The following is a 15,432-nucleotide window of genomic DNA, read 5'->3' on the forward strand; positions in this document are numbered from 1 at the left end:
TTATGAAACCATGAAAGTTCAACAATGGTTGAATTACTTGCCATGCACGGCTTCTTTCTAAAAAGGCTATTAAAATAGATTTCTTAATTATATAACTGGTATTTATTAAACAGAGAGAGATTACGAAAAGAAAAAAACAATCTGAAATTGTTTGACCACCAAAAGACTTGATTTGATCATTTGCACCCGTTTTGGGGAACAAGTAAACACCAAGAATTTAAGATATTGGAAAAAAAAAAAAGAAAAAGAAATGGTGAGTCATTTGTTATATAATTGATATATATGTTGTTAAACTTTATATTAACAAGAGTGAAAAAATGAAAACTTTTAGTACTAACTGTGGTTAAAAAGTATTAGTTAAAACAAAAACTGAAATATAAAAATAAATATAAAAACACTCCCTCTCCCGCTGGAGAGACGACGATATATTGTTGGCAACTTCATTTCTTTTATCTCTCTCTCTCAGATTTTGCAGAAGAAGAATGGCGGAAGAACAACTTTACCAGCAGATGTACCAGCTAGGAGATGTGCTCAACGAAGCTACTGATAGCTGTAAGCTCTTATCATCTTCTTCATATGATTCTCGCTCGATCGTTTATGTATACTAGTGTCTCTCCTTCGTTTAGATTTTTCTGATCGTAATCTCTGTTTCTGACTGTGACTATCGCTTAAGCTCCTTGATCCATCGATCTGTTTGATTAGCATGATGATGATTCCGATGGAAACTGTTATCGTGTGTTCATCATCATATATTAGCTTCGCTGCTTGTTGTAACTTGTAATTTTAGAGATCGTTTCATCGTTTGAGTTGAAAGATAGAGAGATTCTCTTCTTCGCATACTGTAATGTATGCTGTTTAATCGTGAAGCTACATTCTCTTTAGCATGCTCTGTGTTGTTGTTATACTGCTTCGATTCTGTTTCTGACTGTGACTATATATCGCTCAAGCTCAATCGATTCCTCGAGATCGTATGATCCATAGTTCGTTTGCTTAGCATAACTCCGCGATGGAATCGTTAACTGTTATCGATCGTTTACGTTGTTGTTGTTCATCGAGATCTGTAATCGTGTTTGTTGTTAGATGATTCTCTTTCGCATGCTCTATGTTTTTAACTTGTTATATTAATGCTTTGATTCTCAAGTTGATTATCTGCGCGTTGCTAGCCATGAATCCGATGAAAAACACGTATACCGTAAGCATCGCTTGTTGTTGTTGTGATGAGTTATCATCATCTTGTGATCTATAGATAGTTTTGGTATCAATCAAGGCATTCTTTGGGATGTGCTTGGTTGATGTTGTTGCATATTTGAGGTAGAGCTTTTTTTGGTTAGATTTCTCCAGTTTAGGATCTGATGGAGTGGATGGCTTAGCTTCAGCCACACTGAACATCATAGTTGAAGAAGCATACCGCATTAGGGTAAGACGAACACAACTTGTTCTCTTTTTTTTTTTTTTAATTAATTAATTGTCTCCTTTCATTAATTGCATGTCAATATATCATCAACCTTTACTCTCTTTTGTAGGATTTGAGAACCGCTGAAAAGAACCTCCAGACTACTGCCTCCAACATTGGGAAAAAGGATCAAATGCACAGTTTGAATAAAAACAAGAAGGTCTGTCTATATTCATTATTTTTCTGGTTATCTTTTCTTCCATTTCATCTTATATTGGTATCTGTCTTATAGAGAATTCAGGAGCTGACTACCGCTCTCGCCTTGCGTCCAGACACTGCTGCCAACGCTGGTCAGATCGCGCACTGGACGAGGGAGAAAGAGGCTTGTGAAACACGTGTAGCTAACATGGAGCAGAACAACTGACCAACCCCCACGTATGCATTTCTAAAAAGACTATACGATGCATCTCTAGACTTTTAAGAATAATTCCTTCTATGAAAAATGTTGAGAATGTTTTAGCTTTGTGATCGTACGGTTCCAACAAGGTATTTGCATTGTGGGTTGTGGCTTGGAACCATTCCCACTTGTGAATCCATTTACAAGGATTTAGACATGAACCATATTTTTTACATCCTTTTTTTTTTTCTTAAAACAAGTTGAACATATAGTTTCATACCCTCAAATTTGAACATGTCTCAAACCCATGATTCAGGTATTAAATATCTATGTTCCAAGATTAAAGAACACGAATGCAAAATTCACTTTGTGTATTGTGGAAATTAAATTATTAGGCATAGATATCAGAAATAAGCCTAAGTTTTAATTTATGAAATCTTCTCATTCCCGTTAATTTGATAACTGAATAACATGCAGATGAAATTTTTAAAATTTAATTTAGCAAAAAAAAAGAAAGATGTTTAAATAGAATACTCAGACTATGTCTCTTTACCCGCTCCGCCAAAAAGAACCAGTTAGTAGTTAGTACTAAGTAGTGTATAGTAACAGTAAATATGCATGGTGGATCATTCAAAAGAAAATGCATGATCACTTTTAAGTTAGAATTTACTTGAAGTTGAATTACCAAATAAATTGAACTAATGGGAATCATCTACCCTTTCATCCTCCCATGTTGGTCTCAAATTTTGTTAGGTCTATTATGCAAGCACCAAAAAAAAAAATACAACTCAAACATTTAATAGCTCACCAATAGAATGTTCCAGTTATATTAGTTAGACTGAAAAAAAAAAAAACAACTATAATTACCATAACAAACGATGAAATCATCAGTTTCGTGTAATTAAGGGGTTGCAATTTGAGCAAACACAATACACGTTGAAAGGAATTCATCCAGAACTATATGATTCGAGGAAAAACATAACACAAAACATAAACTGGTTTGAATCTAAAGATATTTGTAGATAGATGGAACGAAAAATTTGACAAGTCCTAGAAAAAACTCAAAAACAAAACAACATAGAAGGAAAGAGAAACTCAAAAACAAAACAACATAGTGTGACAATCACAAGTCACGTACTTGGTGATTTCCTTTTGCGTGTATAATCTTGTTGGGTTTGAGTTAAACTTGGAGCATAATTCAGAAGAACTGAGCTAGACTCAAAATTATCATGCGTGATGCTTTCCCTTTTGCCTCTTCCAAGCCGATTCACTTGTATGTCTTTATTTTCTTGCACAGTGGATAAGACGTTGTCGGAGTTCAAACACCTTACAACCTTGCTCTGCTTGTCTGCCAGGAAACTCATCCCTTTAGAAAACTGACTACTACTTATCTCATATTCAAAGGTCACATCTAGGAGCTGACTCCATGATCCGGTACTAGTTGTCACACACACTTGTAACTCTTCATTCGTTAAAGATAAGAGACAAAGTTGCTCTTCTCTAACCACAGATAAAGCCAATATACTATACGGAAACGGACGAGGAAGAGATAGACTTTGAAACATCTCTGCTGAAAAATCAAAACTAAGTAAGAAATTGTTATGTGGACTCCATGCTTGAGTAGCAATCCAAAAAGTATTTCCCTTCACTGATATGCCACGACGATATAGTGCTAAAAACCAATCAGTAGCAACCCCAAGAATTCTCCAAGTGTTAGAGGTGAAGTCATAAATCTCGTACTCATTATTAGGTGGTACATCTTTATGACGATCCACCCTCAAGATTTTATATTGGTTGCTGGATGATTTGCTGTCGTAAGTGTAACCGAGAGCATAGTAGTCTGATTCTCTGTAGATGACTCTAGGTTTAATCCACGTGGTTTCCCCTGAACATGGATTCCAAACCACGAGTCTCTTGTCCTTTGTGGTGCATAGCAACAAGCCGTTGCAGTGAAAGACATTAAGTACACCAACTTGTGAAGAATTAGAAAGGGGGTCTTTAAGGTAGAATGGATTATCTGCAACCTTAACATATGGAGCACCGAGACTGATCCTTACTTGGAAAACATTAGAATCAATCAACATGATGTTCAGAGACTCATCCTCCCTCTTTGGTGCTTTGGCAGTGTGCATCTTAGCAAAGCTAGTGGATTTCAATATAGCGCTCCATTGTTTTGATGTTGATCGAAATCTTGCCAGAGTCATAGCTGGAATCCTAGAGAGTATATTCTCTACCAAATCCGTTGGAAGGTTTCTCCACTCCATAGCTATTGTGTGATTCAATCAAAATCTTTAATACGCGAGCCAGGGATGGGGGGTGAGAGAAAGAGTATTTATTAACCTACAACCGAGAAGGACCTAAATTCCCAATATGAATAGGTTTCCTATCTTTAAAGATAATTTAACTCAAAAAGAAAATTTAACATATTTGCAAACATATCTAAAACTTGGGGGTGCCGTTAAAAGAAAATTTTCCTATCTTTAAAAAACTATTCTTAAACAAAGATGAAAAAATCCGTCCCCCTTCCCGACACATGAACCCTAAATCCCTATATTCCTCTATTCTCGAAGCTCTTACGTTTTGACTCAATCCGCCGAGAATCGATCTTGTTCTTATACTTCTCCGCCGAGAATTTGAATCCCAGAAATCTGACGAACCCCTAATCCCCTTTCTGAAATTCTGGGGAACACTAAATCACAAGGTGATCTTGTCATGTTTGAGTTTTTTTTTGCCATTAGCTTTCTCGGTAGCTGTTACCTTTATACTGCCTTGGCTCTCTTCATCACATGTGCCTTAGAACGTTGTTGCTGAATTGAGAATTAATGGTTCTGTGAATCTCTTTAACAGAACTTATATTGTAGATGTTGTCCCAGGTGGAAGTCCAGAATGGCTAAGAACCGTGATACTTGCTGTTGTTATTGCTACTTTCATAAGTCTGACTATCGTATACCTCCGGTAATGCTCTATCTCAAAGCTTTGTTTTGGAAACTTATCACAATAATTAGTAAACATTACTTGAAAAATTTATGGTCCCCAGGTTCGAAAAGGTCGATTGTTACTTGCACTATGCATTATCACTGACCTCTCTGTTGCTCTTGTATCTTCTGGTTTTCTTCTTGCATTTACTGAGTATACTGCAAGAGCAGTAAATGTAATAAGTAGTCCCTCTCTGTTGTCTCTCGTTTCATTGGAAGTTGTTTGTTTTTGGGGTGGCAATTGTTTAATTCTTTTAATGTTGCTAATGTGGTTGTTCACATGATATGAAGTAGAAGACTGGTCTCTCTTGGAAAGTCCCACGGAATTGCAGGTTTTGAGTCTGAAACCACCTTTCTTTCCTCTGTTTTTACGATTGTTTAAGGAAATCATGATTGTTTTTTTTTTTCGTTTGCAGTCTTTATTCACTTCGGAGATATGATAAATCTATGTATGAAGAAAATAGCGAGCCACCTGGAGAATCCCAAGAGTGAAGTGTGTATGTGTTTACAAAAGTATATAGAGATTTGTTTTTGTTACATGACCAAGAAGAAGAAAGCTGCAAGCCAAATTTTGTAAAAAATCATCCTGATCCATTGTTCTAAAAAAAGAAACACAACACAAATGTCTTTTTTTTGTTGCGCCAAAAGAGCCCATTTTTCTTCTGCAGCACTCTTTGTCTCGTGTGATCAATACCTCAACAACACTCTTATACTTACATTTCAGTAAAAGTACTCTTGTATGTTTTCATCTCCTCTTAAAAGAGTAACTATGAGTACTAACGTGGTGCTAAAGTAAACTCTTAAACCCAATGCAGACTAAGCAGAACATCGTCTGACTTGAACAAAATTCAAACTACATGAGTGAGACTATATGGATTCGGCTTGATACATTGGCTAATTTATTTTTTTAGTTCTTTCTGAATTAATGTAACGTTTAGTGTCTTTGCACAGTTATGTTTCATATTAGAAAGATGGGAAATCTTAAGAAATAGCCACTTGTAAAAAGAGAAAATTGTGACTTGGAGAAGAAGAAGTTTTACGGCTGAAACTAAGTTCTAGTAACAGGTAGCGGTTAGTGGTCGAATTTTTGGTTCAATTAGAATAAACCAGAATTCTAATTAGCTCTAAATAGTTAATCGAACCAGAATGAAAAAAAATCTATCCTGACGTATATTAAAACCTGCTGTAACATAGAAGTTAGTTTCGTTAATAATTTATAAGTCTGCAACGAAGCATACTTATTCGGAAAGTTTGTTGTTTATAAACAAAAAAATTTAAGTATGCTATCATAGGAACGGAAAATATGCCAAACTATAAAAAATCTACGAAAAAATCTGCATGCAAGTATAAAAGTCTATGACATATTATAAATTTGCTATCATAAGGCAAAAATCTTCTAAAAAAAGTTCGCCAACAAAAAACAAATCTGCGAACGTAATTAAATCTGCCATTATGTGTGCTAGACTTTTTTCTAAAGGTTTGCTATGATATAAAGTCTACCGCAATAAACCTGCGAGAAGAAATAAATCTGCCAGAGATTAATAAATCTGCCATCAAATATTGTAGATTTTTTACGGTAAACTTATTTACATGTTTCAAAAATATTTTTTTTTTGGTGACGTGGCGAGTGGCATTTTCTGTAAATATTTTTTTGTTAACAAAAAAAATAAGGGTATTTTAGGTATAGAAAACAATCTAGTAATTAAAAATAATTGTATGTTATTCTAGTAATAATAACATGATTTGATGTTATTTTAGTAATCTTCCCTAAAATAAATCTGTAATATGAAAGAGAGAGACACTTAAATTCTCAATTATGTATGTTTCTATAGATAATTTGACATAAAAAGAAAATTTAACATATTTGCAAAAGTATTTAATAATACGATACTGCAAAAGTTCCTAAACCTTTTTTTGAGCTTTTAGCAACGGGTGAAAAAATGTCAAATATATATATTTCAAAATAGAACTTTGTCAAAACGTTACTTTCACCGTAGCTGTCCAAGTGTGAAAAGCTTGATGACGGTATATCCCAACCTTCTAAGTACAAGAGCTCAAATTTCTCCACTCACTTCAGAATCAAGAAATGTATAATAATTCTATAAGCAGTATTGCATAGGAGCCGATTTAGAGTAAGCATAAACTGTAAAAGACACAAACACTTTTGACCTAGTTCACGGCCTCTAACCGTTACTTCTGGAGAGGGAATTCTTGTTCCTCAAGCTTCACTATAAACTGAGAAAAGTACAAGCTTTGAGAATGTCTCTCTTAGAGCAGCCCCATCGGTAAGATATCCATTTGCAGGTTCTAGATCATAAATTTATCACTTTTTCGTTGCATATGTAAGAAATAAATAACTTTTAATTCAAAATAGAAATTAAGGCCACTAGAAAAGAAACACGTGATGAATTAAGGTTTATAACCGGTGTTAAAAAGGACTTGTTTAGGATCTGTCTTTCTCTCTTTCCTCTTTTTTTTTTATTTTTTAATATTAATTTTTTGTTTGGATACTGGATCAGAACCCTGCAATGGACATGGTCTTACACTTTTTTGATACAAGAGATTACTGTTAGGGTATTAATGCTTAGGGTAAGGTTCTATTTATACTAAGCATCTCTGTCATAATCTTGTGTACTTCACGTTTAATGACAAAACGTGATGGGTTTCATATGTGTATAAACATAATCTCCATTTTCCTTACAGGCCCATTGACCAAGGCCCAGCTTGCATGTACGTGATTTGAGTCAACATTCACACTATGTATATGAATCATAAGATTCCTGCAGATAGTCATGATGCAATCATGCAAAACGATGGGTCTCTGATATTCATAACTACAATGATAAACTCTCCAAGGTGGTTAAGCTGTTAGGGGTATTCTCGAAGGATTGAACAGCAGCAAGCAGTTATAGAGACTGCAATGCTCAACGACAAGGGTGTTAAGGGACCATTATATATTTTTACTGATTGTGTTAATTGCTTCACTATTGATGTATATTCACAGATGGATTGACATAGCGTATAAAATTTGACCCTGCATCAAACTGAGATCGTGTAATGAAGGTCAGGACAAAAGATCTTCAGATACAAAAGGTTTGTTCTTTTGTGGGTTTTTCAACTGTGGTTTGGGTTAATGCTAACTAAGGTTTAATGTTCTGCAGATGGAAAAAGAAACCTCAAATTTGGGGAAAGCCGAAAAGAGGTGGATCTTGCTAAATTCCTGCTTGAAGATATCATGAGAATGGGTTAACATGATGAGGCATCAAAGGCATTTCTGGCTCCTCCCACAATATCACTTCATGAAAAAAATAGTTCAATTTTTCATAAAGCTTTCCCAATTATCACGGTTCTATGACATCTCTGTTAAATGGGTTCTTTTGTTTTTACTTTATTGAACTACGTATCTCGGCAAACATAGAGACAAATGGGATGATCGTTCAATATCAAAGACATCAGTCGTGGTCATTTAGACAGAAGAAGTTTCATATCTGATAGAATGTCCACACCGAAGTTTCATATCTGATAGCAGGAGCTTGTGTTTGGTCTCACTCTGACAATGATGATCCTGTTGAAGAGCTGACTAGGCGCTCAGCTCAGAAGAATATTGCAGAGAGATTCAATGCATGATGTTAAGGAATCAGCAAAAAAAAAAGAAAGAAGTTTAAATAGAATACTCAGACTGTCTTTACCCGCTCCGCCAAAAAGAACCAGTTAGTAGTTAGTACTAAGTAGTGTATAGTAACAGTAAACATGCATGGTGGATCATTCAAAAGAAAATGCATGATCACTTTTAAGTTATAATTTACTTGAAGTTGAATTACAAAAGAAATTGAACTAATGGGAATCATCTACCCTTTCATCCTCCCATGTTGGTCTCAAATTTTGTTAGGTCTATTATGCAAGCACCAAAAAAAAAATACAATTCAAACATTTAATAGTTCACCAATAGAATGTTCCAGTTATATTAATTAGACTGAAAAAAAAAACTATAATTACCATAACAGACGATGAAATCATCAGTTTCGTGTAATTAAGGGGTTGCAATTTGAGCAAACACAATACACGTTGAAAGGAAATTCATCCAGAACTATATGATTCGAGGAAAAACATAACACAAAACATAAACTGGTTTGAATCTAAAGATTCTTGTAGATAGATAGATGGAACGAAAAATTTGACAAGTCCTAGAAAAAACTCAAAAACAAAACAACATAGAAGGAAAGAGAGACTTATATATTTAGATTAGTGTGACAATCACAAGTCACGTACTTGGTGATTTCCTTTTGCGTGTATAATCTTGTTGGGTTTGAGTTAAACTTGGAGCATAATTCAGAAGAACTGAGCTAGACTCAAAATTATCATGCGTGATGCTTTCCCTTTTGCCTCTTCCAAGCCGATTCACTTGTATGTCTTTATTTTCTTGCACAGTGGATAAGACGTTGTCGGAGTTCAAACACCTTACAACCTTGCTCTGCTTGTCTGCCAGGAAACTCATCCCTTTAGAAAACTGACTACTACTTATCTCATATTGAAAGGTCAAATCTAGGACTAGGAGCTGACTCCATGATCCGGTACTAGTTGTCACACACACTTGTAACTCCTTATTCGTTAAAGATAAGAGACAAAGTTGCTCTTCTCTAACCACAGATAAAGCCAATATACTATACGGAAACGGACGAGGAAGAGATAGACTTTGAAACATCTCTGCTGAAAAATCAAAACTAAGTAAGAAATTGTTATGTGGACTCCATGCTTGAGTAGCAATCCAAAAAGTATTTCCCTTCACTGATATGCCACGACGATATAGTGCTAAAAACCAATCAGTAGCAACCCCAAGAATTCTCCAAGTGTTAGAGGTGAAGTCGTAAATCTCGTACTCATTATTAGGTGGTACATCTTTATGAAGATCCACCCTCAAGATTTTATATTGGTTGCTGCATGATTTGCTGTCGTAAGTGTAACCGAGAGCATAGTAGTCTGATTCTCTGTAGATGACTCTAGGTTTAATCCACGTGGTTTCCCCTGAACATGGATTCCAAACCACGAGTCTCTTGTCCTTTGTGGTGCATAGCAACAAGCTGTTGCAGTGAAAGACATTAAGTACACCAACTTGTGAAGAATTAGAAAGGGGGTCTTTAAGGTAGAATGGATTATTTGCAACCTTAACATATGGAGCACCGAGACTGATCCTTACTTGGAAAACATTAGAATCAATCAACATGATGTTCAGAGACTCATCCTCCCTCTTTGGTGCTTTGGCAGTGTGCATCTTAGCAAAGCTAGTGGATTTCAATATAGCGCTCCATTGTTTTGATGTTGATCGAAATCTTGCTAGAGTCATAGCTGGAATCCTAGAGAGTATATTCTCTACCAAATCCGTTGGAAGGTTTCTCCACTCCATAGCTACTGTGTGATTCAATCAAAATCTTTAATACGCGAGCCAGGGATGGGGGGTGAGAGAAAGAGTATTTATTAACCTACAACCGAGAAGGACCTAAATTCCCAATATGAATAGGTTTCCTATGTGTTACGGGAAAAAAAAGAAAGAATAGGTTTCCTATCTTTAAAGATAATTTAACTCAAAAAGAAAATTTAACATATTTGCAAACATATCTAAAACTTGGGGGTGCCGTTAAAAGAAATTTTTTAAATTTATTATACGATGTTGCAAATAAAATAAATCTGTAATATGAAAGAGAGAGAGACACCTAAATTCTCAATTATGTATAAGTTTCTATAGATAATTTGACATAAAAAGAAAATTTAACATATTTGCAAAAGTATTTAATAATACGATACTGCAAAAGTTCCTAAACCTTTTTTGAGCTTTTAGCAACGGGTGAAAAAATGTCAAATATATATATTTCAAAATAGAACTTTGTCAAAACGTTACTTTCACCGTAGCTGTCCAAGTGTGAAAAGTTTGATGACGGTATATCCCAACCTTCTAAGTACAAGAGCTCAAATTTCTCCGCTCACTTCAGAATCAAGAAATATATAATAATTCTATAAGCAGTATTGCATAGGAGCCGATTTAGAGTAAGCATAAACTGTAAAAGACACAAACACTTTTAACCTAGTTCACGGCCTCTAACCGTTACTTCTGGGGAGGGAACTCTTGTTCCTCAAGCTTCACTATAAACTGAGAAAAGTACAAGCTTTGAGAATGTCTCTCTTAGGGCAGCCCCATCGGTAAGATATCCATTGCAGGTTCTAGATCATAAATTTATCACTTTTTCGTTGCATATGTAAGAAATAAATAACTTTTAATTCAAAATAGAAATTAAGGCCACTAGAAAAGAAACACGTGATGAATTAAGGTTTATAACCGGTGTTAAAAAGGACTTGTTTAGGATCTGTCTTTCTCTCTTTCCTCTTTTTTTTTTATTTTTTAATATTAATTTTTTGTTTGGATACTGGATCAGAACCCTGCAATGGACATGGTCTTACACTTTTTTGATACAAGAGATTACTGTTAGGGTATTAATGCTTAGGGTAAGGTTCTATTTATACTAAACATCTCTGTCATAATCCTTGTGCACTTCACGTTTAATGACAAAACGTGATGGGTTTCATATGTGTATAAACCTAATCTCCATTTTCCTTGCAGGCCCATTGACCAAGGCCCAGCTTGCTTGTACGTGATTTGAGTCAACATTCACACTATGTATATGAATCATAAGATTCCTGCAGATAGTCATGATGCAATCATGCAAAACGATGGGTCTCTGATATTCATATCTACAATGATAAACTCTCCAAGGTGGTTAAGCTGTTAGGGGTATTCTCGAAGGATTGAACAGTAGCAAGCAGTTATAGAGACTGCAATGCTCAACGACAAGGGTGTTAAGGGACCATTATATATTTTTACTGATTGTGTTAATAGCTTCACTATTGATGTATATTCACAGATGGATTGACATAGCGTATAAAATTTGACCCTGCATCAAACTGAGATCGTGTAATGAAGGCCAGGACAAAAGATCTTCAGATACAAAAGGTTTGTTCTTTTGTGGGTTTTTCAACTGTGGTTTGGGTTAATGCTAACTAAGGTTTAATGTTCTGTAGATGGAAAAAGAAACCTCAAAGTTGGGGAAAGCCGAAAAGAGGTGGATCTTGCTAAATTCCTGCTTGAAGATATCATGAGAATGGGTTAACATGATGAGGCGTCAAAGGTATTTCTGGCTCCTCCCACAATATCACTTCATGAAAAAAAATAGTTCAATTTTTCATAAAGCTTTCCCAATTATCACGGTTCTATGACATTTCTGTTAAATGGGTTCTTTTGTTTTACTTTATTGAATTACGTATCTCGGCAAACATAGAGACAAATGGGGGTTGATCGTTCAATATCAAAGAAATCAGTCGTGGTCATTTAGACAGAAGAAGTTTCATATCTGATAGAATGTCCACACGGAAGTTTCATATCTGATAGCAGGAGCTTGTGTTTGGTCTCACTCTGACAATGATGATCCTGTTGAAGAGCTGACTAGGCGCTCAGCTCAGAAAAATATTGCAGAGAAATTTAATGCATGATGTTAAGGAATCAGCTACCATATGTAATAGCAACAACCCCTGCGAGCTAGCAGAACCTGACTCAGGTTCAATGCATGATGTTATTTTCAAAGCTGCAATAGAGATATTTGGTCATTTGATGTGACCATTAGAAAAACTGATTATTATTTTAGTGATCATTGATGGTTACTTGGTTAGGGTCTTCTCTTCCATGAATATATATATACTTTAATTCGTCTTTCCTAGTTTTATTTTTTATTATCTTCGCATGTTTTCTAACCGTTTCATAGAGATAAGGTATAAACCGTATTATTATATACGTCTGGATAAAGACAAGAAAACTCTCATGCACTAAATGCATGCAGCATCTCGTTGTATCACAATTTTATTATCCCATGTGAACACAGACGAAGAAGAAAAAATGATAAGATATTCTTTTTTGTTGCGTGTGTAAATGTATTATTATATAGATTGTAAATGTGGTTGTTGACAAAAAGCCAATGTGATAACAAATCGTAGTTGACTAATCAAATGTTAAAAAAGTCAAATAAGGACAAGCAAGTGGCAAATCTCGAAAATATCTCAACCTCAAAGCCCTGTTTCCCACGTTATGTTCCATAAATACCAAAACAAGTCTCGAGGGTAAAGAACTCCAAGTAGCAGCGTAACGTTTGTTTTTTACAGTAAAAAAAAAACGCAGGAATATGTCTTGAGGAGCTGCAACTACAAAATCTCCAATCTTAGTGAAACAGAAAGAATCGAGAAGAGGAAGTAGTGGTGATGATGGGATTACACTTGGAGAGCTTGGTGGAGACGATAAAGTCAAAGGTGAACTTGCTAAAGAAGAAGAAAAAGAAATCATACATAAAAATGGATAAAAGCAGCAGCGTCAGGGTCGAGATCCGTCGTAAGAAGACCAGAGATCTCATCAATAAGACTTTGAAGGTTGCTGATCGTCCTGGCCAACGAGCTCTTTGATGATAACAACCTTTTTTTTCCTTCTCAGTTTTTCTTTTTGCATACCGTTTCTGTGTTCTTCGTTCTGTGATTCAGGGAGATTTGTATTCAGGATATCAAGTATATATATACATATAGTTTCTGGAAACAATAGAAGAAAAATAATATAGAAACGTATAAGATAAGATTCATTCATGATTGATAGAAATAAAAACAAATAGTGAAGAAGTGATTTGGTTGGTGTAGATTCTTGAGTCAGTCTTACTTGTTGAATCCAAGAATAATCCGGTTTACAGTGTTTAATACCGGCTTTGCTGGAAAATAGAAGAGAGTTTTCATTATATAAACTCAAGACATTATCTTCTACACTTGCAAAAAACTAAGACATTAACAAGTTTAGACGCAAATCCACACCAAGAAACATAAACATATAAAGCTTTAAGAAGAAGACAACAAAGCTTCGACCTTTGCAATCTGCTCTTCCTCGTTGGCTCTAGCAGGACTCTTGTTCGCCTCCTCATACAAGTCATGGTCCCATTTCTTCTCAGCCTTTGTCCAGCTTCCATTAAACCCACTTCGTCCATTTCTGTTGAATCCCTCTCTGTCAGTTCGGTAACTCTGTCTGCTTCCATCATCTCTGTTCCACACCCTGTCCCTTCCCGTTGCTGGTCTCTCATTGTTGCTCCTCCAGTTTCTCTCGTTCTGTCTGCGACTGTTTAGATTCGTGTCTTTTGCCTCCTCAGTTCTTGTTCTGTCTGTGTCGATCCGAGACTCCTCTTGAATCTTCTTCTCTCTAAAGGCAGGGCGTTTCCTGGAGAGTGCTCCTTTGGTGTCGTCACTCTCATGGAACCTGTCGTGTCGCCAGGTGCTTTTGTCTTGGTCTCTACGATCATCTCCAGCTCTTCGATTGTTCTGATCTCTTGAAACTCTCCATGATCCTCTCTCTTCAAGCATTTAAAGCAAATAAAATGATCATAAGACTTAACTCTTTTGCCAGTACATGGATTAAGACATATACTTTTGAAATGAAGAATAGGAACAAAAAGAGTTATCCTGAGGAAAGTTACCAGAAGTTTGTCTTCTGTCATCTCTCCCATTAGTACGACGATCATCATGCTGTTATAAGACACGAACAGGCAAGCCAAAGATAACATTTATCTGAGCATTTGAAGGCAAATTCATATTAAAAGTTTTAGCCTTTTCAATTGCCAACAATGCGACTAAGTACTAACAAAGATTCCATATACTTGATTAATAGTAATTATTATCAAATGGAAGATGATAAATAGAGCTTCTGAAACCTGATGGTATGGTCTAGAACGAAGCTCTTCAGACAGATGGGGAGCTTGTTTGGTCGTGTCAGAGAGCTTCTTTTCAACGTCTTTTCTCAAACCCTGAGCATCAGGCTCCAGTGGAGCAGCATCTCTCAGGGACTGACGTGGTTTCTTATCTGTCTCGGTACAGCCATCTCTAACATCCAAATCCTTCTTACTCAGAAGAACACCTTCTTCTTCTTCTTCAGGTTTCCCATCTCTCTTGGATCTCTTAGGGCTAAAGAACAAAACATAAACACGATCGTTTGTGAAACTAGTAATAATAATAATAATAATAATAAATAATACTAGAAGAAGAAGGGAAAGGGATTATAAGCTCTAGTAAGAATGATTAAGTTTCTCAAAAAAATGTGACCAAACTCAACTATTTGAGTTTAGGAAAGAAAAAAAGAGTGGAACTTTTAGTTGCTCTTGTTCATACTCTGCAATTTTAGTCTGAAGCGTAATACAAAACAATCACTCCCAACATTAAACAACAATTCGTATGCATTTTCGATTTTCTAGAAGAAGAAAAAAGACACGAGATTTGTACTTCAAAGCTAAACAATAACCATACCCACAAAACGAGGGAGATGAAGAGTAGAAGAGTGAAGAGGCAGACCTGGATTCGCGATCGAATCTAGAACGATCTCGTTTGGAGTCTGAATCTCTGCTCTCTCGCCTTGATGTCATGTTTCTCTTCTTAACAAAACAAAATCAAAAGAGGGACAGAGTTTGTTTTAGGGCTTATACTCTCCATCTCCTCAATCTTTCATTTTACCCCCTTGTTTTTCTTCAACCTTGAGAAAAGCCCTTTAAGTTACCAAGTTTCCTGAAACCCCCCTCCAGTAGTTTAGATTTTTGAGGATTTAAGATTTCGTG

At 35.7% G+C, this 15,432-nt stretch overlaps 4 protein-coding genes across 4 annotated transcripts; 1 reads left to right on the forward strand and 3 right to left on the reverse strand.

Annotated features, from left to right (window-relative positions):
• Positions 1-1,621: 1,621 nt before the first annotated feature.
• On the reverse strand, positions 1,622-4,301 carry LOC106411205 (putative F-box protein At3g23260). The gene has a single exon (XM_013851916.3). It carries the CDS (start codon positions 4,052-4,054, stop codon positions 2,921-2,923), a length of 1,134 nt encoding a protein of 377 aa, XP_013707370.2. The 5' UTR covers positions 4,055-4,301; the 3' UTR covers positions 1,622-2,920.
• Positions 4,302-5,219: 918 nt separating this feature from the next.
• LOC106425110 (putative F-box protein At3g23260) lies at positions 5,220-11,467 on the reverse strand. The gene has a single exon (XM_048772725.1). The coding sequence runs from the start codon at positions 10,164-10,166 to the stop codon at positions 9,027-9,029; it is 1,140 nt and encodes a 379-aa protein (XP_048628682.1). The 5' UTR covers positions 10,167-11,467; the 3' UTR covers positions 5,220-9,026.
• A 1,433-nt stretch (positions 11,468-12,900) lies between these two features.
• On the forward strand, positions 12,901-13,385 carry LOC125599344. Its single transcript, XM_048772726.1, has one exon. The coding sequence runs from the start codon at positions 13,061-13,063 to the stop codon at positions 13,256-13,258; it is 198 nt and encodes a 65-aa protein (XP_048628683.1). The 5' UTR covers positions 12,901-13,060; the 3' UTR covers positions 13,259-13,385.
• A 172-nt stretch (positions 13,386-13,557) lies between these two features.
• Positions 13,558-15,374, reverse strand: LOC106411562 (translation initiation factor IF-2). Its single transcript, XM_013852350.3, has 4 exons — positions 15,173-15,374; positions 14,539-14,788; positions 14,305-14,353; positions 13,558-14,181 (listed from the first exon to the last, which is right to left on the reverse strand). The coding sequence occupies exons 1-4, from the start codon at positions 15,241-15,243 to the stop codon at positions 13,676-13,678; spliced, it is 876 nt and encodes a 291-aa protein (XP_013707804.2). The 5' UTR covers positions 15,244-15,374; the 3' UTR covers positions 13,558-13,675.
• Positions 15,375-15,432: the final 58 nt, after the last annotated feature.

The sequence above is a fragment of the Brassica napus genome, unplaced genomic scaffold, assembly GCF_020379485.1.
Source record: "Brassica napus cultivar Da-Ae unplaced genomic scaffold, Da-Ae ScsIHWf_1842;HRSCAF=2478, whole genome shotgun sequence".
Classification (NCBI taxonomy): domain Eukaryota; kingdom Viridiplantae; phylum Streptophyta; class Magnoliopsida; order Brassicales; family Brassicaceae; genus Brassica; species Brassica napus.

Coding starts and splice junctions, on each gene's coding strand:
- LOC106411205 (XM_013851916.3), bottom strand. CDS start 4,054: ATGGAGTGGAGAAACCTTCCAACGGATTTGGTAGAGAATATACTCTCT.
- LOC106425110 (XM_048772725.1), bottom strand. CDS start 10,166: ATGGAGTGGAGAAACCTTCCAACGGATTTGGTAGAGAATATACTCTCT.
- LOC125599344 (XM_048772726.1), top strand. CDS start 13,061: ATGATGGGATTACACTTGGAGAGCTTGGTGGAGACGATAAAGTCAAAG.
- LOC106411562 (XM_013852350.3), bottom strand. CDS start 15,243: ATGACATCAAGGCGAGAGAGCAGAGATTCAGACTCCAAACGAGATCGT. Junction 14,354..14,538: donor GTTCTAGACCATACCATCAG/GTTTCAGAAGCT, acceptor GTCTTATAACAG/CATGATGATCGTCGTACTAA. Junction 14,182..14,304: donor TGACAGAAGACAAACTTCTG/GTAACTTTCCTC, acceptor AAATGCTTGAAG/AGAGAGGATCATGGAGAGTT.